Source organism: Phalacrocorax carbo (genome assembly GCF_963921805.1).
Source record: "Phalacrocorax carbo chromosome W unlocalized genomic scaffold, bPhaCar2.1 SUPER_W_unloc_8, whole genome shotgun sequence".
Classification (NCBI taxonomy): domain Eukaryota; kingdom Metazoa; phylum Chordata; class Aves; order Suliformes; family Phalacrocoracidae; genus Phalacrocorax; species Phalacrocorax carbo.
The window spans coordinates 17,643-42,419 of record NW_026990259.1 but is presented as its reverse complement, the minus strand read 5'-3'; the positions used below and the strand labels follow the sequence as shown (position 1 = coordinate 42,419).

The window sequence follows — 24,777 nt, the reverse complement described above, 5'->3', positions numbered from 1 at the left end:
GCTTACCGCCTTGACTTAGGAGGAAGGGGAAGTTTAGGTTGGATATTAGGAAAAACTTCTTCACCGAAAGGGTTGTCAAACATTGGAACAGGCTGCCCAGGGAGGTGGTTGAGCCTCCATCCCTGGAGGCATTTAAAAGAAGGGTAGACGTGGTGCTTGAGGATATGGTTTAGTGGTGGACTTGGCAGTGATAGGTTAGTGGTTGGACTCGATGATCTTAAGGGTTTTTTCTAACCTTAACGATTCTATGATTCTAGGCCATTCTGTGATTCTGTGATTCTAAGAGCAGCTTTGGCCTGATCCACCCCATTGGACACTAAACCAGTGCCAGTGACCCCCCGGTGCCAGTGATGTAAGAGAACAAGCTCCCCTTGAATCTAAGGAGTGTTGCATATGTTTAGTCAGCGTAACTCTAAGTTGTATCATATGTGATTAGTTAGCACCAATCTAGACTCCTTCCTTTTTGATTAAGCATTGTTAATCTAAGGCTATGGCCCTCAGCTCAGTCATTTAATTAATGACAACCATTCCTTTTTAGAAGAAAAATGAGTGAGAGTTGCTAAGAGAAAATAGCTTTTAGCAATTTTTATGTAACAAGGGTCAGGATACTTCATCTGTCAAGATCACCGAAGACCCCTGAAGAGAGGAATGAGGATGTGGAAGGATCTGAAGCGAAGCCAAGAATGACGCAGTGTCATTATATAACTTATGTAGATTAGAATGAATATGTATTAGATCGGTAGAATGCATATGGACTTATTGTATCCATACGATAAGCTTCGGTGTGCTGGATGTCCGCAAAGCCGCCGAGCGCCCAGGCTTGCGCAACCCTGAAGTAAATCAGCCATGTCTCCGCTGAGCGTGTCATCAGTGGCTCGCCGCACGTAGGCCCCACGCCCCGCGGCCCCCATGAGAGGCAGCGCGGCCACGGCCGCGGCCCGGCCTGGGCGGGCCGGAAGAGGTGCCGTCCCGGCGCTCCGCGCGCGCCCCTTCTTTCCGGTGCGGCGCCATCAGGGGAGCGGCAGGTGAGAGCTGGGCCCTGGGCTCCATCAGACTTCATCCGCGGCGGGGCTGAGCGCTTTCTCTCTGCAGCCATGGCGATCCGCTACCCCATGGCCGTGGGCCTCAACAAGGGCTACAAGGTGACGAAGAACGTGTCCAAGCCGAGGCAGTGTCGCCGCCGCGGGGTAAGTACGGGGCGAGTGAGGGCCGGGCCGGGCCCCTCTCTGGAGGTTCGGGCAGGCCCTGCCTCTCCGGAGCCGCGCACCTCCTTTCGCGGCCGTGTCGTGTGTCCGGCGCGGCCCCGGGCGCCGCCGCCGCAGCCATCCGCGTCCCGCGGGAAGGGTTCGACCCCGTGCACCGCCCCAGGATGGCGCGGCCACGGCGGAGCCGGGGAGAGCGCTGGGCGTCTGCAGACGGCCGCTGCTTTCCCGCCTAAGCCCAAGGCTGAAGTGGAGGCGTGGAGTGGCTCGGTGCGGGGTGGGCGCTGCAGAAGGACGCGCTTTGCGGGTCCCCCCCGTTGGGTGTGGAGCGCTGTCAGGCTCTGGGCTGCAGTGACAGATTCTATGATTCTATGACTGGGACCGGCAGAAAACCTGCAGGAAAGCCCAGCGTTTTGAGGGTTGAGAAAGCTGGTGATGTTACACATGGAGCTGGGGCTTAAATTACGGAAGGTCTTAAATCTGCGAAGGTGGCTGTGGAGTGAAAGAACTGGTTAAAGGAGAACGGGTGGTGGAGCCATCTGTAGTGGAAGAATAAGACAGATCCCGTCTCAACCACAGCTTAAATCAAATTGGCTGGATGACTTCTGAAGGCCCTCCCAGCCTGCTGCTCTTGGTAGCAACAAGCGGCGTACCCTGTAAAAGTGCCCAGTAATGGCAAATATTGGGAATTATCCGGGTTCAATGAATGCACGTGTTAATGCAAGAGATTAATTTAGTTTGCATCTTTTATCCCACTTTGATTAAATGTTGTGTTTAACTGTGGTGTTTGAGTTGTGTAGTAATACATAGCCTGGACACTTAATGGTCCCACTTTTTCTAAAAATGCTGGTGCGTGCAAACCACCCAGTGCTGTGGGTAAAACAAAAAGGCTAGTGCATCTCACGGGCATCGCCGTGCTGCCCACCGCCTGCCAGGGGATCGCACGTCCTTGAGAGGTGCCAACAGCCTAAGCTGGTTTGGGGCCTTAGCCCAGAGTTTGCCATGGCCCTTCGCAGCTCAGCCTGGGCACGTTAGTGCTTACGTTCGTTGTGATCCATGTATTTTTTTTCCCTCCCTTCCTCTAGCACCTGACCAAACACACCAAGTTTGTGCGAGACATGATCAGGGAAGTCTGTGGCTTTGCACCCTATGAGAGACGTGCCATGGAATTGCTGAAGGTTTCCAAAGACAAACGTGCTCTGAAGTTCATAAAGAAACGGGTGGGTCAATCTGACAACTTGATGAGGATGGCAGAAACTGCTCTAGTTAACTGTTTTCTGCCCTTCCCTTGGGATACTTTGTGTTTGAATTACTTATTTCTCAGCTGTTTGGGAAATTACAGGTCTAATCTGAGGGTGTGGAGGGAACGCTCCTTGGGTTGGGTGGGAAGAGCAGGAAATGCATGTGAGGGTACTTTGCCCAAAAGGCCCTTAGCTGCACTAATCCAGGATCACTGTGCTATTTTTGAAAATCTGGTGCAGGGAAGGGGAGGGTGCCATTAACCAGGCGACTTGAAACGGGGCTCACTGAGGGCAGCCATGGGAGCTGAAAGCAGCTCCTACCTTGCCTCAAGTAATTCCAGTAGAAGGACTACTGAGATGCGATAGCAAGAGGTTCCTGGCTGACTATTTGAGGTGGGGGGGATTTGAGTCCACGTTTACCAGGACTTCTGCTTGCTTTTTGAGTAAAGCATCTACAGCAAATGCCTGAAACGGCCAAGAAGTTCTACCTGCCCTCTCCGGGGATGAATGCTGACTGCACTGCTCTCTCCCCTGCAGGTTGGCACTCACATTCGAGCCAAGCGAAAGCGGGAAGAGCTCAGTAATGTCCTGGCAGCCATGAGGAAAGCTGCTGCGAAGAAGGATTAAGTTGTACAGCCTGTAGCTCAATAAAGTTCTTTCACACAAAACCAGCGTAGTGACTGTTGATGATATGTCTGCCTCGGTGGGTAGGAATGGGTGCTCCCGGGGGTGCTGAGGGACTGGCTGACGATGCCCTGAGCTGCAGTCACCCAGAACCTGTATTGCTGTTTTATTTTACCTGCAGCTAGTGGTGCTGGTACTGGCCTGTGCTACATTCTAGCAGGGGACTTCTCCAGGCCTTGCGGAGTAAGCCCTTCTCAGGATGTGGAAGCCTCTAAGCCTGTGACAGCTGCAATACCTTCCACCTCCCAGCCTCTCCAGGGGAGAAGTCAGTGGGCAAAAATTGCTGTTGAATAAAAACTTTGGCACTTCAACCTTGAACCTTGTGCAGGTTTTCTTACTCGTGTGTTTCCCCTTGTACCCTCCACTGCTTTCTGCAGTGTGTTAAAGCAGGAGGGAGAACTGCAGTCAGTGAGGGCTCCCTGAATTTCAGCAGGATCATTCCTTATTCTCCACTAAGGGCTGCCATGGAGTGAGCCAGGATGAGTGCTGTTTGTCCTGCGCAAAGAAACACATTTCAACTAGGCTTCAGTTAACTCCTCCTCTAGCGCAATTCAGTTTTTCTAGCATTTGCTGTAAGGTGAAGTACTCAAGTTCTCTTGCCCAAGCCTGTGTTTAGTGACCTACAAGAGTCATGCTACAACATTTAGTTCCTTTTCTCACTCAGTGACCACTGTAGTGCTGCAGCAGCAAAGCCAGTCTATGGAGGAGTGTGGTATGAGCTGCTGAGACTGAGCATGCTGCTCTTTTGCCCAGGTTTGCTCTCTTCAAGCTTGGAGTTGTTTCTGATGGTATTGACCTGTGATTTAATCTGGAGGAGAACCATGTTCCCCTGCAGCTGAATGGACCAGCTCTGCTGCTATGTCCTAGAAGGCTTCCAGAGCTTCCCCTCCAGCCTGGCACAGGCTTATAGGCTGAGACAGAGAGGTTTCCAAGAGCTACTCAGCTCCCAGTCCATCAGGAACACTATGTGTGAATCACAGCCCCAGGTCAGGTTGTACAGCTAATGTTTCCATAAGCAGATGCTTAGAATTACAGTGAAATAACAGAAAAATCTTTAATTAGAATAGACTAGACTAGCTCTGCTACTGGCAGCTGTTAACATGCACAATTCCTCAGGCAAAATTTTGCCTATTTTATTGGAAACACTTAACATGGATCACAATTCAATATTAAGAGTGACACATACTTTTTTCTACCAAAGCCATAATTCATTTTAACAGCTGCGCAGCAGCAATAGCTCTATGTTCTGCTTCAGGATGGCACCCGGGTCACCCCATTTCTGGGTGGGGGGCCAAGCATTAAGGGACAGACCTTCCACCTTCCAGCCCTTGGGTTGTTTAACGTCATCTTCCAGTGGAATCCAGCTTTGAATATGCTGTATCAAATACCTCTCTGTAGTGCTCAACAAAATGCACTTCTAGGCCTTCTGTAATGAATCCAGCAAGGTTGTAATAATCCTTTTTATTCTCCGATGGCAGAATGATACAGGTAACACCGGCCCTCTTTGCCTATGGGGGAAATAAAGTTATGCAGCCTGTGAGTCCTAGAAATCCATCAATCTACTAGAAACATGCTCTCCCGTTTTAGAAAACAAGAACAGTTACTTAAGAGTGTGTCTGGCTTCACTCTGGTCTTTGGTGAGCAGCAAGGGCATTACTTACAGGAGAAGTCGCTAAGGATGGATCATGCTCTGGGGCTCCCCAGGCCCCCAAAACACACCTTCTCCAGTCCCACACTCAGCTGCGGGGACAGCCCACGTGGGAGGTGTTCTAATAGGACTGTCAGCACCTTGGGGGATTGTTTAGACCAATTCATACTATTTTACAGAGTTCTAAAGTCTGATCCAACTTGGGTGAGGATAAACCCTAGAATCAAAGGAAGAATTAGGAACAGCTTATTGGACCAACCCACCCCCTCAGCAGGCATGACCCATAGCACTGTTCCACAGAACCTCATGATACGGACATCCGCATCAGAAGGAGCACAGGATGTGGAGCCTGCTCGGCAAGCGGCAGGTTTGTACCCACTCACTGTATGGGTGACCCTGCACTTACCCCTGCATGGCCACACGTGCTAGTCCTTCTGTGATGCCCACCACAAAACAAAATGCAAACTCACCTATTCTAAAGCCACAGAAGGAAAAGGAATCACATTGCCCAAGGCTGTAGCCCAAACAGATTTGGGGACACAACACTGACGTGAAGCCCCAGCTCAACAGGCTACCGAAAGAGTATGTGACGCAAGGCTGATGTAGGCAGGAGCTGTGCAGATGAGAAATACAGACAGATTCAATGCCTGGAAAAGAATTCTGAAGACTGCAAAGGGCTGAAACCAAAAAAGCAAGCACCACTATAAATCCAGGGCTCACAAGAGTGCTTCAGAGAACTCAGTCTATATAGCTACTAAACAAAAAATCAAACCAAAACAACAACAAAAAGGATAAAGTAACTCAATTATGATGTACAAAAACTTTGCAGGGGAAAATGCAAGACAAAGTTCCTTCCATCTAAATCAGAAAAACATAGGGATATCTGTATGGAATTTTAAGTCAGACAAATTTGAGCTGGAACTAGGGAACAGTGTCTTAATGTTAAGGATGACACCTTATGGATACGTCAGATCTACACGGGATGCCCTCTTTAAACAGACACCTCAACCCAGCACAGATTATTGGACCATACTGGTCTGTTAGAGAAGACAGCTTTAACAGCCAGATGATCCCTTCCACCCTTTATTCTACCAGTCAAATACCTAGATCACCACAGGTGCCCTGGCACAAAGCCTGGGGTCCCATCTCCATCCTCACAGCCAGACACAGGCAAGGTCCCCATGCTCCTCCAGCAGGCTCCTGCACAGTGTGCATTGAATCACTGCCTCTCCCGCTACAGGAGCCATCACCCTGGGTGTCCCAGTCACCGCTGAGCCGAAGCCAGGGCTCTCTCCCACAGATGGGGCACAGAGGCAAGCTAAGCGCTCTTACTGCAATAGTCTTCTTGATTCCACCGACAGGAAGAATTTTTCCAGTTAACGACACCTCTCCAGTCATGGCCACGTTCTGCCTCACTGGGCAATTCATGGCCAGTGATAGCAAAGCTGTTACTATCGTACACACCGCACTTGGTCCGTCCTTTGGTGTTGCTCCCTGTTTAAAAAGAAAAAAGCACAACCCCCTGCCTTTAGCTCGCTCAAAGAGTAGCAAAGCCAGACAATACCTTTGTCATTGCTGTTTTAATGTGGCCCAAATTTCAGGGTGTCTCACAAAGGTTTTTGTGGAAGCGTCACTGATAGAATCCTGCTATTTGAGTCGGCCGATTAACAATGATGTGAGTCCTCATCTTATTCATGAGGAGTAATCCATGAATCTACAATTTGGTTTCTGGCCTGATGCCACCACAATACTCATCAGGCTCTGGACTTTGAACAAGCAACATGAGCAAAATAAACAGAGCACAAATGCTTTGAAGCTTTTAGTTGCCCTAAGCTGACCATGGAAACAAGTAACAGAGGTCAGCATCACAAGGGAAGAGAGCATCAAGGGTCACAAAATGGTGGAGGACAATAATAAAAATCATTCAAGGCAGAAAAGACCATTCAATTTAGAAAGCCCAATAAAATCCAGGCCTAAACTAGTGATAGCCTAGATTTATCTGAGATCAAACAGATCTTTGAAGTAAGAGCAGCAGAAGTGAACGTTTGCAGGGGAGTAGAGGCAGAGGTAATGCCTCCTGTTTTCTGATCCTCCAGGAAACCAACCCACAGACAACAACCAAGTACCTCCACAGACACAGAGCAAGCTGCACCAAGGAGACTGGGGACTAGGTTAAAGCATGCAATAGTTCAGAAGCACAGCTTGGGCACAGTCATAGTACAAACTTTGTCTTCAGTAAAGCACCTGCCCAAAGCCTGTTACAGGCTGTGTGAGCCCCTCTGAGCACTGTGTGCATTTAGTTTCAGTCCCAAACACTGGAAACATGCATTCACTGCCATTACACAGACTAGGAACCATGGCACAGAGACCAAGAGTAGTAGTTTCCATTACCTGTAAATGACCTGAAGCCTTTATGAAGGCCTAGTGTCGTGGTTTAGCCGGCAGCTCAACCCCACACAGTCGCTCGCTCACTCCCCCACCAGTAGATGGGGGAAAGAATCAGAAGGGTAACACTCGTGGGTTGGGATAAGAACAGTTTAATAATTAAAATTAGAAGAAACAACAACAGAAATGCAATGTAAAGGAGAACAATGAGAGGCGCAAAGCCCCGGGGGAGGGGGAACGAACCGCCGAAACAAACTGCACGCGACACAGCCACTCGCCGACCCGATGCCGCGCTGCTCCCGAACCACAACTGCCCCCCCTCAATATATTGCTCATGGTGTCACATGGTATGGAATGAACCTGCCATTGGCCAGTCGGGGTCAGCCGCCCCCACCACGGCCCTGCCCCTCCCAGCCCCCCCGCCACGCGGCAGAGCGCAGGAAGCTGGAAAGGTAGCCGACCCCCACAGTGAGGAGAATTAACCCCTTCTCAGCCAAAACCAGCACACCTAGTAACAGACAGACCTAAGCTTTGGCTTCCTTGTAGCTGCATACAAGCTTTTATCCAAATCACTTCTCTCTATGCCATGGTTTCCTGACCTGCACAACAGGGCCAACAGCTACAACAGAACTCTAGGATTCCTTACAGCACTGTCCAAGCCCCTCTCTTCTCACCACATGCTTGCTGCATAATGGAATGGAAACATAGCTCATAAGAATGCTTTCACAGGATCCTGAGGAAAATGTCTTCTTTTCTAGGTTCTACTGCTAAGAGAGGGCATTCTGCACAACAGACGGACAAATAAAGTGCTTTCCAGCTTCACGTCTAGGGGGGCAAACCAGCCTAGCTCCTACGCATGCCCTGTGAATTCTGTATCAGTTTACCTCTGGCACGTGCAAGTGGATATGGGAAGACATGAAAAAGTCATTGTTGGGGTCCTCCTGCATCAGAAAGGCTCTTGCAAATGTGTAAGCTATTTTGGCACTCTTTCATTACATCTCCCAGTTGCCCTGTTACTTCAAGGGACCCGTCCTTGTTCTCTTTGTCTTTGGGTCGCCTCAGGGATGTTTCAACAAAGAGAGTGGAACCTCCTAGGAAAGAAAAGAAAAACAACATCCCAAGGAAAGTTAAAGGAAAATCGAAACAGATTGTTTTGGTGATGCAGAAGCAATGTCAGGAATTTGAAACTGGGGCTCTCTGGTGAGACACTAGCTCTTGGGTAAAGAGCAGTTGAAACCTGCACTCTGAATCCCTGCAAGAATCCTTCTGGCTACCTAGAAATCTCAACAGCACTGCACTGACAGTCTCCATTCATTGATTCTTTGGACTTCATGCTCCAATACAATGCAACCCACACCAGTTCTTATAATGGTTTCAGGCTCTTCGTAGCCAAAAAGTAAGATGAGCTCATACCATAACACACTTCTAGCCAGTTCAGCTTTCCAGTGTCAGACATCTATTTACCTTCTCCATGATACTGATCATTTCCCTCTTAATTAAGTGCTAGAATAACTGTATTGACATTGAAAGCGAGGTCAGTGTTGTGACACCGCTGAAGAGATACAGCATGCCTCAGCTGTGCCCCAAGTCAGACTGGCACCTCCTGCTTTTAAGGAAGCAGACAAGGTCTCGTCCTCCCCAAAAATGCTGATGCTTTTAGTCATTGCTGTTCCTAATGTATGTGGTTCATATGGGATATGGAACATAAAGAGAAAACATGCTGGCCTTGAATGAGCCTGACTAAGGGAATAAGAAAGGGTCCCTTCAGGGAAGTAGCCAGGGTCTAAAAGGCCACAGAAATTAATTTTACTGGTGCCAGTAGGAGAACTTCACTGCACTCAGTAGGGAAAACTCAGTTTGACTATCACATTCAATTTCTGAAAATTATACGGAAATGCAGACATTAACCTAAAAGTCACTTTGTCTCACCCATAGCGATCCAGGCCAGACCCATCACCACTCCTGGAGGAGTGGTTTCATACATGCAATCCACAGTGAAGATGGGCTTTCCTACAAAGTCCTGCAGGTTTTCAGGTGTTACTTGGACCATCTCTGCTTCTTCACTCACAATTTTATAGGCAGATTTCCTGAATACCTGAGTGAGACAGTAAATTGTTTCTGTAGAAAAAGCTGGAGATGGCTGAGGCACAGCAGTCGCCACTACACACAACTCTCCCTCACCTTTTCTACTTGTTTCTGCAAATTCCTCACCCCACTCTCTCTGCAGTACTGCTTGATGAGAACAGTCAGGACATCCGATGTGATTTGGGCTTTGTTTTCATCCAAGCCACACAGAACTCATACTTGAGGGACCAAGTACCTCTGAAAGAAAGCATCCCCCACATCCTTCTGTCAGTACTCGTGACAAAAGCCTGGTGATTCCAGTTCACTCAGCTTCATTCTGCTCTTGGCTTAGTGCCATTTGCTGGAGTCCACAGCCTACAGAACACTGGAGTTACTTTAACTGGGTGTTTCAGATCAGAGGAACTCTGTCCAAAATGCCACGTGCCTAATTTTTTTTTTTGGCACATAGTTGGACGTAAATACGTAAGCCTGAATCTGCCAAACCCATTTTATCAGATGTAATTCAGAGCACATCGGTGGTTTCTCTTACCTCTGCAATTGCAAGTTTCTCTTCTATTACATATCCCGATACGTTGATCAGTTCCATTCTATCCCGCAGTGGCTCTGGAATGGTTTCCGTTACATTGGCAGTACAAATAAAAAGTACCTAGAAATATCACAAGATCCTATTAAGCATTTTCATTAACCTGCTGCTTTACTCTGAGCAATAGTTCCTTGGTTCTGTGTTTCTCTGTCTGAAGGGCTGGAGCAAGATCATCTTCTCTGTCAAAACTAGTTTTTATTACAGGAAAAGGTTTGGATTTTAGAACTACATAGTGGGATGTTCCCTACCCCCAAAATAAATGTTTAGAAATGCACACAGCACAAGCTGGGAAATTGGAATGGTCCAATGTGGACTAGGAAACTATTTGCCTGGGTAGATCTAGATCTCATTTCTAAGTTATTTCTACCTTCTATGAAGCTAGCACAGAACTGACCAAATTATGTATATATATTTCTAATGCAACAATTCTGCAATTAATGTAAGCTGCACAAGAAGTGCAACAGTGTGCAAAGACAACCAATTTCAAAAGCCTGACAGCAGCATGAGGCCACCTTACCTGACAACACTCTGCCAATCATTACGTAGAAGAAAAACTCCTGCCTTTTCTAGCTGAGACCACGGCACCTTTGTGTCCCTGGCTCTACAGGGAGTTAGGGCTATAGGATGTACGCTGGTAATCAGGTTCTCTTAACTATGTACAGACACTTTGGTTAAAGCCAACTCCCGCAGAGACACCCCTACACCACCCGTGTCTCAATCCCATCAGTCTTTCCAACTGACTAAAATGTCAGCATCTTTTCACAGATGGGAAATCTCTGTACTGATACACATTCATACATTCCAGCTCTACAACCTCTGCAGAATAGAGAAATACCTTTGATAAGTCCACAGGAACATCAAGGTAATAATCCAAGAAGTTAGCATTCTGTTCTGGGTCCAACAGCTCTAGAAAGGCGGAGGATGGATCCCCTTGATATCCTCTTCCTATTTTATCCACCTATGGGAGAAAAAATTTAAAAGGTTGAAGAAGTTTCTCACCACAATAAATTCTCATGCAAAGGTTCTTTAAAGGATCCATTTGAAAATCCTCATGTGTTTGTTCATAAACAGCCAGTCTATCTGTTTTTTGCGCATTCACCCAAACGCCCACTATCCTACGTGACCATGTGACACACCCAACAAGACATAGGCCTTGAGCAGTGTTATAGGGAAGCACCACAAAGTGTTAGGGAAAGTGCATGCAACCAAAACAAGTGAGTTATCATGGATTAGAGGGCTACTACTTGTTAAGCTAAGCTAAGCTATAGTCACAGACAAGAATACCTATCACACAGTGGAAGGACTACAGGGTGCTAACTTATACCATTCCCCTAACATGTAAGTGTTGCGGTTTAGCCAGCAACTCAGCCCCACACAGCTGCTCGCTCACTCCCCCACCAGTGGGACAGGGGAGAGAATCAGAAGGGTAACGCTTGTGGGTTGAGATAAGAACAGTTTAATAATTAAAATAAAAAAACCCAACAACAACAGAAATGCAATGGAAAGGAAAACAAGGAGAGGCATGAAACCCAGGGCTGGGAGAGGGGGAAGGGGAATGAACCACCAAAACAAATAGCAAGTGACGCAGCTGCTCAAAGCCTGCTGACCCAATGCCGCCAGTCCCCGAGCCACAACTGCCCCTGTTAATATACTGGTCATGGTGTCACATGGTATGGAATGAACATCCCATTGGCCAGTTGGGGTCAGCTGCCCTGGCTGTGGCCCTGCCCCTCCCAGCCCCCTGCCCATGTGGCAGAGCATGGGAAGCTGGAAAGGTCCCTGACCACCACGGGCACTACAGTGAAGAGAATTAACCCCTTCTCAGGCAAAACCAGCACATTCTCCGCCCCTTATTCCATACCATTTACACCATGCCCAGGTCCCATACCATCCAATACAACCTTACCAACCACCACCCCTCCCCTTCCCATCCTTTAACATAATACACAGACATCATTCCCTTAGTCTATGGACCTTCTCTGTAAAATGTCCATTAAAATGTCCATTGAGTTCACCCAGTCCATGACTCTGGGCTCCATCTGCCGTATCAGTCTTTCAGGGTGGGAGAGATGGTGTGTGTGCGTGGCACTGGGTTGCTGCATACCAAGTCAGTCATCGTTCCATCACTGCTGCACTTTCCTTGTTTCACACTTTATCTTCAATGGATTGGGAGGCTTGTACTCTGATATCATTGATACAACACAGAGGAGACACACAATATTATATAGTAGTTCACATTGTGCCATTCAGTTCATTGACTGTTTTCACCCAAAATCAAATCCCCTTGAGGCACACATCGGATTCTCCATCCTCCTGCATCACCCACCAAGTGCACCCAGGTCCTCGAGCAAAAGCAATCCCACAAATGGGTTTGCCTTTGCCGGAGGCAGGAAGAACCCAGACTGTTTTGCCCAGCATATTTTTACATGCACTACAGGGACTCTATCCCCTTCCACAGTATGTAGGATTTCTGACTGGGCAGGGCCAGCTCGGTTGGCAGATCCCCTCGTGTTGACTAACCAGGTGGCTTTTGCTAAATGTGTATCCCAGTGCTTGAATGTCCCACCCCCCATTGCTCTCAGTGTAGTTTTTAACAGTCCATTGTACCATTCAATTTTCCCAGAGGCTGGTGCGTGATAGGGGATGTGATACACCCACTCAATGCCATGCTCTTTGGCCCAGCTGTCTATGAGGTTATTTCGGAAATGAGTCCCCTTGTCTGACTCAATTCTCTCTGGGGTGCCATGTCGCCACAGGACTTGTTCAAGACCCAGGATAGTGTTCTGGGCAGTGGTGTGGGGCATGGGAAAGGGAAAGGCACTATGCTGGCTGTGAAGCCCAGTGCGTCTTCCCTAGCTTCCTCCCTCCTCCCAGCATATGATTATCAAGATATTTCTCATCCAAATGACACGTCTGCCCTCAAACACAGTCTTTTACTCCATAAAAGATATTTTGTTTTGGAAGCAAAGATCCAGGACGTTAAAGTGCTGACGAGTCCACTGACCACTGTATTTTCTAGCGCATATTGCCTCAGCAGACAAGAAATGTTTGAAGCAAGCTCAGTTTCTGACAATCCATGTCACGGATTACGTGGTATAAGCTATTCACTCCTCTGCAATTTCAACCCTGCCCCAACGCTTCAGGGACCACCTCAGGTAGCTTAGCCAGCGTCATGTGTTAGCAACTAGCTTCGCTTCTCTCACATCTAATGAAAACACCTAAGTACAAGAGAGAAGAGCCAAAATTAAGGGTTGAAGGAATCACTGCACATTTCACGAAGGGTAAGGAACCACACAGTTCGTATCCACAGCATTAGGCTGCAAGAAAAGACCTAAAATGATCAAGAGAGGCAAATACAGTAAAACAGGAGATTTGGAGAACAATCCTAGAAATAGCTAGGACGTGATCACATGCTACATTAGGGAAAACAACTATGACAAAAAGAGAAAAGAAGCTCTTAAGGTAAAAGCTTCACAGAATTGTATTGATTTCCCTCATTCTCCCAACTAACCCTGACAGCAGAGGACAAAGCCATACACTCACTTGAATTCTGAGGAGTGATTATCCAGCAAGCCCAGCTTGTTCAACTCTTCGTCAATCACATCCATGATGTGTTTTGGCACTACCAGCTCCTTCAGTCGCTCACGAAATTTCTATAGCATCCTTGTCCTCTTTTTCCAGACCTAGCTCTTTCTTAATGATCTTCAATTGCTCTTGGAGAAGGTATTTGCGGTGTGTTTGCTTAATCTTCTCCTCAACCTAGATACAGCAATGAAGACAGTAACTATTCTGTTCCTGGCACAACCCATCAAACATCAAATGCTTCCAAATACTTCTCAGTTATGACCTTCTCAGCAACTGAAAATACTACTCTGAAGTCATTTGCAGCATGTTCCAATATAAAAAATGACTCTATGACACCGTCCAGCTGCCTCCACTGGCCATGATTCAGTACTTCAATGTTTTGTTTATGCTGGGGAGACCAAAAGATTGGCAGACTAAGCCAGATGTGATTTCTCTAGTGCCAAATAGAAGGGAATAACCACTTCTCTCGATCTGCTGTCTACACAACTGCAAACAGAGCCCAGTACGCAGCTGGCCTTCCTTGCCACAAGGCCAGACTGCTAATTCATGGTCAGCTACCTGGTACGTGGGGGCCTCAAAGTCCTTTTCTGCAAAGATATTTTCCATCCAGTTGGCAGCCAGCCTGTCCTGTTGCACAGGGTTACTCCAGCCCAGGTGTGGGACTCTGAATTTCTTTGCTGAACTTGAGTAGGTTCTTACTGACTCCCTGAGAGACACCACTAGTAGGTAGCTCCAGTTAGCCTTTATAGTGTTGATCACAACCCTTCCTGCCCAGTAGTCTAGCCAGTTTTTTCACCCACCTTGTACTACATCCTTCCAGTCTGTAACATCCCAGTTTGGTCATAAGAATACCATGGCTGCCCACAACAAAGGCCTTGCTAATGTCAAGGTATACAACAGTCACTGTTCTCCCTTTGCGCTCTAGGCCTTCTTATCGGAGAAGGCAATCAGGTTCATGAGGCACAGTTTGCTCTTGGAAAATCCCTCTGGCCCTTCCAAACCATGTCCTCCTTCATTTGCCTGTACAGAGCTTCCAGAAGGATTTTCCCCATAATCCTCCCAGGGACTGAGGGCAGGCTAACATGTCTGTAGTCTCCCCGATTCTCTTTCTTGAAGATGTATATGGCATTTACCTTTTTCCCCACTTACCAGGAACCTCCCCAATCACCACAGTGTTTTAAAGATGATTGAGACAACAAAACAATGACACTGATAAGCCCTCTCAGCATCCTTGGATGCATCCCATCTGGTCCCACAGACTGCATGTGTCCAATTTGCTTAAGAAGCCTCCAACAATCCCTACCCCGGTCCAAAAGCATTTTGCACTTAACATGAATTTTTAAAGCCCCAATTATTGGGAGTTAATAAACCCAGGAACTTTTGGCTCTGTATACACAAGTCTCTGTACTTCATATACTTACTTACCATTTTGATGCAGTTATTGTTTTCTGATTAAAACCTACAAGTCAGTTCACAGTGGTTAGCAGAGGGTCTTTTAAAATAGCATTGTGCTATTTACACTATTATGTGCTATACATAATATTATTTTCATAATATATATTTTCACACAGATGCTTGGAAAACTGCAGTCCTCTAGGATTGGCATGAAATTACAACTTGGACGCAGTTTAACAGCAGATGCCGTGGCCTCACATCTTGTTACTTTTACAACACGCACGAAAAATCTAATTTCTAATGGAAGAAAACTAGCAGATCTTAACTCTAAAACAACTTCCTCTTAGAGTGTGTACTGTTGTCTTGCTTTAAAATTCTTCACTGGACGTGCTAAGCATCACAGTGGTGGACATGATACAAATACACACAAGGTATGTGTTACTTGAAAAACTTACCTCCCTTCCAAGATGCTGCTGAAGTTTGCTCAGCTCATATTCCTTCTTTAGAAGGGAAAAGGCTTTGTAAAGCCGTTTGGGAATCTGGAAACAATAGACACAAAATGAGTTTTCAGACACTTGGCAACTCCCTGGGAGAAAGGGAGAATAAAAAGTTCCCAACAGGTTGTCTGGGAGAACTCCCCAGCACCTGGAGATGTAAAAAGACAAACCACATAGCAATTCTACAGCATGCAACCAATGCACTAAATAATTATTTGCTACCAAAGATTCAGAGCATTCAGCCTTTCCCTTAGGCAAGTTATTAACAACTTACTGTATCCTTCAACAAGAACCTAGTCACTGATATTAACCTACCATCAAACATAGTACTGAAGTCCTCTCTCTACTGAGGCTGGTAACGAAACTATGACAGATAACAGACATACTTTTGATTCAGTTAGCATAACTTTAGTTAAAAAGCTTCATCTTACACTGGTTTCTTCCAAGATGTCTTGAAGTTCTTGTGACTCTGCCCCTGTTAGTGCTGTACCCATGTCACTCAGATAGATAGGGTTATCTACCACATGTTGTCCAGCCTGCATCATCTGAAGTACAGACTCCCTGAAAAAATGGTAATAAAACCCAAAACGATCAGTAAACTTTTACATTCGTAACTCCTTATAGAGTTATTTACTTTTTATGACAGAGTAAAGAAATGAAACACAGCTCAGTTTCATAGCAAAAATAACTATTTTTTTAAAATTTGACTAAGCCAATACTCAGTAACAAGCACATAAATCACTTGATAAACGATCGCTAATAAATAAAACCAAATATTTGAAATGCTCTCTTAACAGTTACATAAAATTTTTGTGTGCCAGTATGCCAACATTCTTACAATGCTCATATTACATGAATCAGACCACAACACTTACTGCAGCGAGCTTCACTTCGACCCAGATCACCTGCCATAGGACTTATCATCCTACCTTGTATCCAAGTTTCACATCAGGTTTTCAAAGCTTCCCGTTTCCAACAATGGATAATACTTGCATCCCAAACCAAAGTTGTACGTGACAATTCAGCAAATATCTCTTCTTCATTACAGCAAAAGGACAAATGGAATAGATAATCTCAGCGTACTCCAGCCTGAGACCACGCTGTTCCCAAAGCAGGGCAGCATGGGAAATACCTGTACAAGGGGTTCAAGGCAACGATGTCCCGGATTGTTTTGACAATTTCTGCAGTAAGTGCCTACGAACACAACAAAGATTTAATCAACAAAAAGACTGGAAAAGGACAGACAAGGCCTCAGTACAAATATCACATTCCCCAACCTCTCCAGCACGGGAGCACAGAAACACAGCCCCTGGCCACCCTTCGGCAACGGTGTGCTGCAGTGGTACTTGGGGGGGGCGGTTATTCTTCCTGGGAGACAAGGAAAGGCAAGAAAGGCTATAGGCTGGCTTCCTGCGTGCACAAAATTTAACGGTTCTTGGCCAAAAGATACGATCAGGTTGACTGCTCAAGTCACCTTGGAGCAAAGACTCAGTTTGCTAAAGGAATATTATACAGAGATTTAAGCACAGCTCAACCTCTTCATTCAGCAAGTTTTTGAAGTGACCAGTTCTAAGGAATTGAGCTGTTGTAATGAAAAAATCATTATTTTCATGTAATCTCCTCAGGCAGTGACTATGAGAAGGAGGAACTGGTTTTTGAGGTCTGAAATTTGAACCTTATTTTAGAACTCTTCCTTTTAAGCAAGAAATGGAGATGCAAGTCTACAGGACAAGTCCAGGCTTGCATGACTGTTCACTCACTTTAACCTCTTCTGTGATCTGAAAATCTTCATGAACCACGTTCTCTACTTCTACCATGAGAACTTCCTGCGAGGAAGCAGCTACAGGATCTAGTACCACTTCCACAGCTTGGTCCTTTGCTCCAGGCTCCTCTTCAGCCTCTTTCTTAGAGCGCTTCTGTTTCCTTCTAACTTTCTGTTTGTTCTCAGGCTCCTCAGGTTCAACCTCTAGTTGCTTGTTTATATGAATTCTGAAAGCCAAAAGAAACCAGCTACAATCAATTCTCCTGTTATATGTGATTTCAGCTCTTCAGGGTGAAAAGGAAAGTCTAAGTTGCATTTTGAGTAAACTAAAATTCCAGACTTTGACAAAGGTGACTGGTTGTACACGTTTTGACAAGATTTAGCTTTTGGTTAATTTTGTCAAAATAAGGCTTGATTTAGTAAAACAGTAATAATCAAGTTAACTGACCACCGAATTAGCCTATTGGTGTGCGAATGAAAGGCCAAGGGCAGCTGAGAGCACCTTTATCAAACTGTGTTAGCTTAGACCAGTTGCAGAACTACAAAACCAGATTTTTAGCGATTGAAAGAAGAATAATCTAAATAATGGTGGTGAAAATACACATGCACACAAAGCTCAATATCATGGACTGTCTGACGTCTCAGTGACAAGTTGCAGCACACGAACAGAACAACTAACAAGGCATCATTGTGAATAGGTCTGTTCAGAGCTAGTTTCTCTAGCTACATGAACCAACAACTATGATGTGGATTCATACCCTCTTCTTGTCTCTTCTGAAAAGGAAGCTCACTGTTTCACTTTAATTCTGAATATAATATTCTGTTATTTCAGTTTTCTGGTTCTCAGCGATCAATCTCCCTGCTTTAAACCACATGTGCTCCATTACTGTAATAATATTACACACCACGTGTATAACGGGACCTTGAAGTCATTCCGTACCTAGACATTTGAAATTTTCATCTATTACACAAAGAGATTTTGTAGATTACGATTTTGAAAGAGATCAAACCCACAATATATTCCACAATAATTAATTATTAATCCCTAAAAAGGGACAGGCAGGATGACATGGCATAATCACCTTCCAAAAATTAGTTTCCCTGTTACTGCTTTTAAACCTTTCTGAATTTTGCCTGCTCTGTGGGCAACCTCACGTCAGACGTTTTCAAAACAGATTATGACCTACAGTTCTCCAGAAAGGGATCAAAATCTTGCCTCTCCACTGGCTTAAAAGGTTTCCCCGCTAAATACAAGTGCTGGACAAACACTCAGGAACTGCAACAGCTTTTGGCAAAGTTCTTACTAGGCTGGGAATAGAGTCAAAAAACCCTTGTGGCGTAGCAGACTCCCAGCTCACAGGATAACTGCCGTTATGCACAGGGTGTAGATCTTATTTGCCATGTAATCTCCTTCAAAAAATAAGACCTCCTCAACTACTCCGACTATCTGCCACCAGCAACTTTTGACTAATTTTGACTGCTCTTGTCAATAGAATAGAGTCTCAGACAATTAGATTCAAAAACATTTTCTGGATTTGCTGGGTTGCTGGTGGTGGAACTCAGTTGCTGGGTAGAACATCATCCCACCGCAGGACAACTGGAAAGGAGTTTGGCAGCAGCCAGCTGGCCAGTCAGCATATAAATATCTCTGGATTGACTACAGGAGCTGCTGCCCTGACCCAGAAGGCATGCTAGAAGGTGGATGGGGAGAGCTAAGGCAGGGATTTAGAAATGAGAGGACCCATACTTGCAGGACACTGCATTTCATTATTTTGGCTGCTGATATAAGAGTTTCCTTTTCTATATTTTCCCTGTGAATGCAGCGCGCTCCTCGGGTCTGATATCCAGTGTGGTCCCTGTGGACATGACTGACCAGTGCTCTGTGTCTCAATCAAATAAATAAAGACCAATTCCCCACACCTTCCAAGTTATAGGGAAATATTTCTATTCCAAGTAAACCAAAACCAACAGCTGCCTATTTCCAAAATCTAATCAAACGAGGTTGTGCTTTGATAGTGCAGCAGGACGTCTTAAGACTTCATTTGGGAAGGAGCTGACTTGCAAACTCATGCAAATTCAGCTTCGAGAAGTACTGCCCATTCTTTGCTGTCCAGAACAAATGCAACTGAAGCAAAGTGAGTGGGAGGGGAAAAAAAGCAATGCTTCAAAGCAAAACCCACTCTGAATCTGTCTCCCCCACCATGTTTCTGCCCTTGTATTTTCCCTTCTACTGGAAAATAATTTAATGCTTTCAAAACCACAATTTTAGCTCAAAATACTTTTTAATACTTTTAAAAATATCCTTTTAATACTGGCACAAATAGCTAAATCTATATTCCCAACAATAATTTTATCTTCTTCAATTCAGTTCTGGGACAAGGTTCCGCAGACAAGACGTAATTACAGTTCTGGACCACATTTTTTTTAAGCAAAAAATACTGGCTTGAATTAGTTCCAGAGAATTTCCTTCACCATTACTAAACCTTGCTGCACTTGTCAAAGAAACTGCTACACTTCAGCTTAATGAATGCTTGCCTGCGTCACATTACGGTTAAACGAGAATGACCACAGAACGGTTTGGGTTGGAAAGGACCATCTAGTTCCAACCCCCCAGCCATGGGCAGGGACACCTTCTACTACACCATGCTGCTCAGAGACCCACCCAACCTGGCCTTAGCTCTTCCTTTTGGGGGCTAACCTGTCGCATCTGTAATAGCGCTCAGAATATTGGGGCTGGAGCACCGGAGCACTATCAGGTTACCTGGTAGTAACAAAGCAAAAGCTCGCCATACAAGAGTTGTGTACAAAAATCCATATACATGGTGAAAACAATAAAGGCATCTGTTTACAAGGAAGTCTGGTGAGATGCAGTGAAAGTACAATACTTGCCTCCGGTGTCCCATGACTATCATATGCAACTTGTCTCCAAGGTCCTGCATTTCATGAATCTGTACAAAAGTTCCCATCTGGTAGATTTCATTCAGATCCTCCACCACATCAGATTTATTGCTATTGAGAAAAAAAAAATTGGAGTAGATATTCAGAATCTTGAGAAAGCAGGTAAGATTTAAAAAAAGAAAGAAACAATCATTGGTTGCAGAACTTTAAACTAGACGCAGGAGCAAAGACCCTTCACTTTATCCCCACCGTTACCACCACGTAGCCCCTTTCCAAATCATCCAACTACCTGGATGGCTCATCTCCCTCCCAAATAACAGCCGCCTTTTCTAAAGCAAGCCCCAAGTTCCTCGCAGAGCTGGTGGTGGCAATGAAAACTGTCACAGTAAGAGGATGGCCCAAGCCTATACACAATTTCTGTAATGCTATCCAAGGCAGGGAATTTCAGATCATAGCTTTTAGTGTAAATGCAGCCTAGCCATGGAAATAGCTTATTTTTAAGAAGATCAAGAGAAACGACTAACTTATCATCCTTTTTAAGGAAAACACCAGCATAAGGCTGGGCAAAACGAACTTTCCTCCTCAGCAGCTCAACCACCTTCTTATTTTTTACCTAGGACAACAATAGGTATGAAGTCAGAGGTGGGTATTCCATAGGCTTTGCACCCTCAGTGTGTAAGGCCAGGCATGGTAAAACCCTATGACTGAATTATGAAGTCTAATCTTGGATTTTTCTAGTCTCGCCCTCATTAGGGGACAGCAAATTGGAAGCGGGGGAATATTAGAGAAACTTGAAATTTGAGTATTTAAAACGAGTCGCTGAGTACGTAAGACAAGCTTGAAGACAGGGGGAGAAACTAGGCCTAATCTGTACAAGTCTTACGAGCAAGAAACCTCTCAGTCACTTGAACACTTTATGAGAGTTTCTGTTGCTATCACTGTTCCCTTCCCCTTCCCTACCTGTATGTCCCAGCTCTCCACTCCTACTGGGGAGCTAGTCCAATCTTCCCCATCAATTGCCTGAATTCTGCCCACCCACCCTAGTTTAAATCCTCTCCTGCACCCACCAGCCTACCCAAGTCCCTGCTTCGAGTCCCAGCCAGTATTTCTTCCTGCTTGACTTTCTTACTCCCCTGTGCTCCCTGGATGCCACACATCTGTCCCTGGCAGATCTCCCACACCACTGTAATTGTTATCATAGCAGGCAGAACCCTCAGTCACCGAGAAAACACCTCCTTGTTAACTTTGCTGTTGCATGAAGTCATGTTGCCGACCACGGAGTGTTCTTTCAAAGTGATGGACATAAGCTGCACTGCTCAACACTTTTGATAACAAACAGCTTGGCCTTGACAGAGCAGCATGAGCAAAACCACTGTTGTTGACCTATTCTAATCTTGGCACACCTATTTTCATTTTGCACAACGTCTAGTAAAACTATGCTTGCCAGTGTCACAGACATCAACAGAAAGAAGAAAATTAGTAATTCCATATTGACTGTAGAGACTTCATGTTGTCAGGAAATAAAGTATTAAACAGAAGCACAATGAATTCGCAGGATAAGAGAGAGCATTTAACAGATATCTTAATGTATGATACTGTTAACCTGTGCATTGAAATTAATGACTTACACACAAAATTGTCATATGATTGCGTGCCTAAAGATCTTGATGTTCACAAGTCCATGGGGCCAGATGGGATCCACCCGAGGATACTGAGGGAGCTGGCAGAGGAGCTTGCCAAGCCACTCTCCATCATTTATCAGCAGTCCTGGTCAACCGGGGAGGTCCCAGATGACTGGAAACTAGCAAATGTGACACCCCTCTACAAGAAGGGTTGGAAGGAGAATCCGGGGCACTACAGGCCTGTCAGCCTGACCTCGGTGCCAGGAAAGGTCATGGAGCAGATCATCTTGAATGCCATTACACAGCACATGTGCGGGACAACCAGTGGATCGGGCTCAGCCAGCATGGGCTTATGAAAGGGAGGTCCTGCCTCACTAAACTGGTGACCTGCTTAGTGGATGAGGGGAAGGCTGTGGACGTTGTCTACTTGGACTTTAGTAAGGCCTTTGACACTGTCTCCCACAGCATTCTCCTGGAGAAGCTGGCTGCTCACAGCTTGGACAAGTGCACTCTGCGCTGGGTTAAAAACTGGCTGGATGGCCAAGCCCAGAGAGTGGTGGTGAATGGAGTCAAATCCAGTTGGCGGCCGGTCATGAGTGGTGTTCCCCAGGGCTCAGTGTTGGGGCCGGTCCTGCTCAATGTCTTCATTGATGATCTGGATGAGGGGATTGAGTGCACCCTCAGTAAGTTTGCAGGTGACACCAAGCTGGGTGGAAGTGTTGATCTGCTGGAGGGCAGGAAGGCCCTACAGAGGGACCTGGACAGGCTGGATCGTTGGGCCGGAGCCAACGGTATGAGATTCAACAAGGCCAAGTGCCGGGTCCTGCACTTGGGTCACAACAACCCCATGCAACGCTACAGGCTTGGGGAGGAGTGGCTGGAGAGCTGCCTGGAGGAAAAGGACCTGGGGGTGTTGGTTGACAGCCGCCTGAACATGAGCCAGCAGTGTGCTCAGGCGGCCAAGAAGGCCAATGGCATCCTGGCTTGTATCAGGAATAGCGTGGCCAGCAGGAGCAGGGAGGTGATCGTGCCCCTGTACTCGGCACTGGTGAGGCCGCACCTCGAGTACTGTGTTCAGTTTTGGGCCCCTCACTACAAGAAGGACATCAAGGTGCTGGAGCGTGTCCAGAGAAGGGCAATGAAGTTGGTGAAGGGTCTGGAGAACAAGTCTTATGAGGAACGGCTGAGGGAGCTGGGGTTCTTTAGTCTGGAGAAGAGGAGGCTGAGGGCAGACCTTATCGCTCTCTACAACTACCTGAAAGGAGGTTGTAGCGAGGCAGGGGTCAGTCTCTTCTCCCTAGTAACAAGCGATAGGATGAGGGGAAATAGCCTCAAGCTGCGCCAGGGGAAGTTTAGGTTGGATATTAGGAAAAACTTCTTCACCGAAAGGGTTGTCAAACATTGGAACAGGCTGCCCAGGGAGGTGGTTGAGCCTCCATCCCTGGAGGCGTTTAAAAGAAGGATGGTCGTGGTGCTTGAGGATATGGTTTAGTGGCGGCCTTGGTAGTGATAGGTTAGCGGTTGGACTCGATGATCTTAAGGGTCTTTTCCAACCTTAACAATTCTATTATTATAATAATATATAATCTTCTCCTTCCCCCAACACATCTAGAAAGACACTACAAGTTGCACATGTTAGATTTGGACATGCAAAAAAAAAAAAAGACTATTGTAAAATAACTTTATGACAAATAACAGTACAGGAATAGGAAACTACTGATTCAGTTCTTATTACATTTAATCCAAAATCAGATAGTGTAAATACTAGTGAGGAGCAAAAATACGAGTACTTGTTCCAAAATTGTTGCATTTCAATAGGAAAAAGTATTTCTGGCCTGTGAGTTCAAGTCACGTATCAAAGATTAAATTTATAGCTCTTGAAAACACATATAGAAGTGCAGATCACACTCGGAAATTTTGAGATTACCATCCCCATCTCTCAGCCCCCTCTCCCGCCATAGCACTGTTGCTCTACACTGAACTCATGCTTTCTTCTTGTAGCTCAGTTTTCTGCTTTCACAAATATTGTTCTTGGTGCTGACACAAGCCCATGAAACTAAACCAAGGACACATTTGCTTAACCTTCAGAAAAAGAACACAGAGAAGACAGCAAACTCTTAAAGAGTTTCTGCATGAATCACTGACCTTCCCTGTTCGAAGCGGCATTACTGACACTGATGCAATACTTATGAAACTCAAAGCCCGTAACTATCCCAAAAGAAACCACTATTCCGATACGGCCAAGCTACCTAGTTTGAAACAAACACCAAGAAGCAGGAGGCTGTACAGCGTTACACACCTTGCTACCCTCCCCAGTACTCTGCAATTAAAAGAAATCTGTAAAGACAAACCGTGGCTTTGAGGAGAAAAGGTCGCCCCGTATTACCAGAAGCCGGGAAAGGAGCTCATGCCCCTGCGCCCACGGTCAAGGGCGGTTACGCCGCCCACCAGAAAACCCCGGCCGAAAAACTGCCGCCCCCCCTTGAGGGGCTCTCGGCCAAGGGCAGGCAAAGCCGCCCCACGACGGCCCCCCGGCCCCCCCACCACCCGCCCCACGACGGCCCCGCGGCCCCGCTCTCCCCTCCCCGCCTCACCTCGATGATTTTGATGAAGCGCGGGAAGACGGGGTTGCGCGTCCCGGCGATGAGAGGGACGTTGGGGAAATGCTCCGGGACGAGCAGCGGCGTCAGCGCCTTCATGACCGGCCCGGCACGGCCCCGCCGGCGTCCGCCCCGCCGCTGCCGCTGCCGCTGCCGCCCCGCGCCGCTGCCGTCCTCCAGCGCGTCGCCCCCCGCCAGGCCGCCGGGGCTCCGCTGCGGCCAAGAGGCGGCGACAGCCGAGCCCCAGCAGCGCCAGCCGCCAACGCCCACACAGCCGCAAGCAGCGGGCAACCGCCATACTTCCAGCGCGCGCCCCTGCGACACTTCCGCCCCGCTCCCCGCCTCGCCGCGGCCCGCCCTGCCGAGGGGCGCGTGACGGCGCGCACGTCCGAGGCTTCCGGGGCTCGCGAGTTCGCGCCCCGGCCCCGACCCCTGCCGGGAGCACGACGGGGCTGGGGACATCTGGGGGGGGGTCCGGGGGGATCCCCTCCTCACCGCCGCCGTTGCCTCAGGCCGGCCAACGCCTGGTCTCACGACGCCCTGGCTGGGGGCAGCGGGTGCACAGAAGCCAAACTGTGCTGGGTGAAACA

General features: G+C 46.8%; 2 protein-coding genes across 2 annotated transcripts; one reads left to right on the top strand and one right to left on the bottom strand.

Annotated features, from left to right (window-relative positions):
• The first annotated feature begins 980 nt into the window (after positions 1-980).
• LOC104046895 (large ribosomal subunit protein eL36) lies at positions 981-3,111 on the top strand. The gene is made up of 3 exons (XM_064440030.1): positions 981-1,187; positions 2,288-2,422; positions 2,981-3,111. Exons 1-3 carry the CDS (start codon positions 1,095-1,097, stop codon positions 3,068-3,070), a joined length of 318 nt encoding a protein of 105 aa, XP_064296100.1. The 5' UTR covers positions 981-1,094; the 3' UTR covers positions 3,071-3,111.
• Positions 3,112-4,156: 1,045 nt separating this feature from the next.
• On the bottom strand, positions 4,157-24,533 carry LOC135310911 (lon protease homolog, mitochondrial-like). The gene is given in 19 exon segments (XM_064440036.1): positions 4,157-4,635; positions 5,246-6,269; positions 8,045-8,144; positions 8,146-8,251; positions 9,090-9,255; positions 9,342-9,482; positions 9,775-9,891; positions 10,664-10,786; positions 10,928-10,943; positions 13,372-13,482; positions 13,484-13,587; positions 15,264-15,347; positions 15,737-15,866; positions 16,438-16,499; positions 17,066-17,294; positions 19,957-20,076; positions 20,490-20,578; positions 24,182-24,398; positions 24,400-24,533. Coding segments are annotated over 18 exon segments (2,400 nt in total). The 5' UTR covers positions 24,486-24,533; the 3' UTR covers positions 4,157-4,635; positions 5,246-5,870.
• Positions 24,534-24,777: the final 244 nt, after the last annotated feature.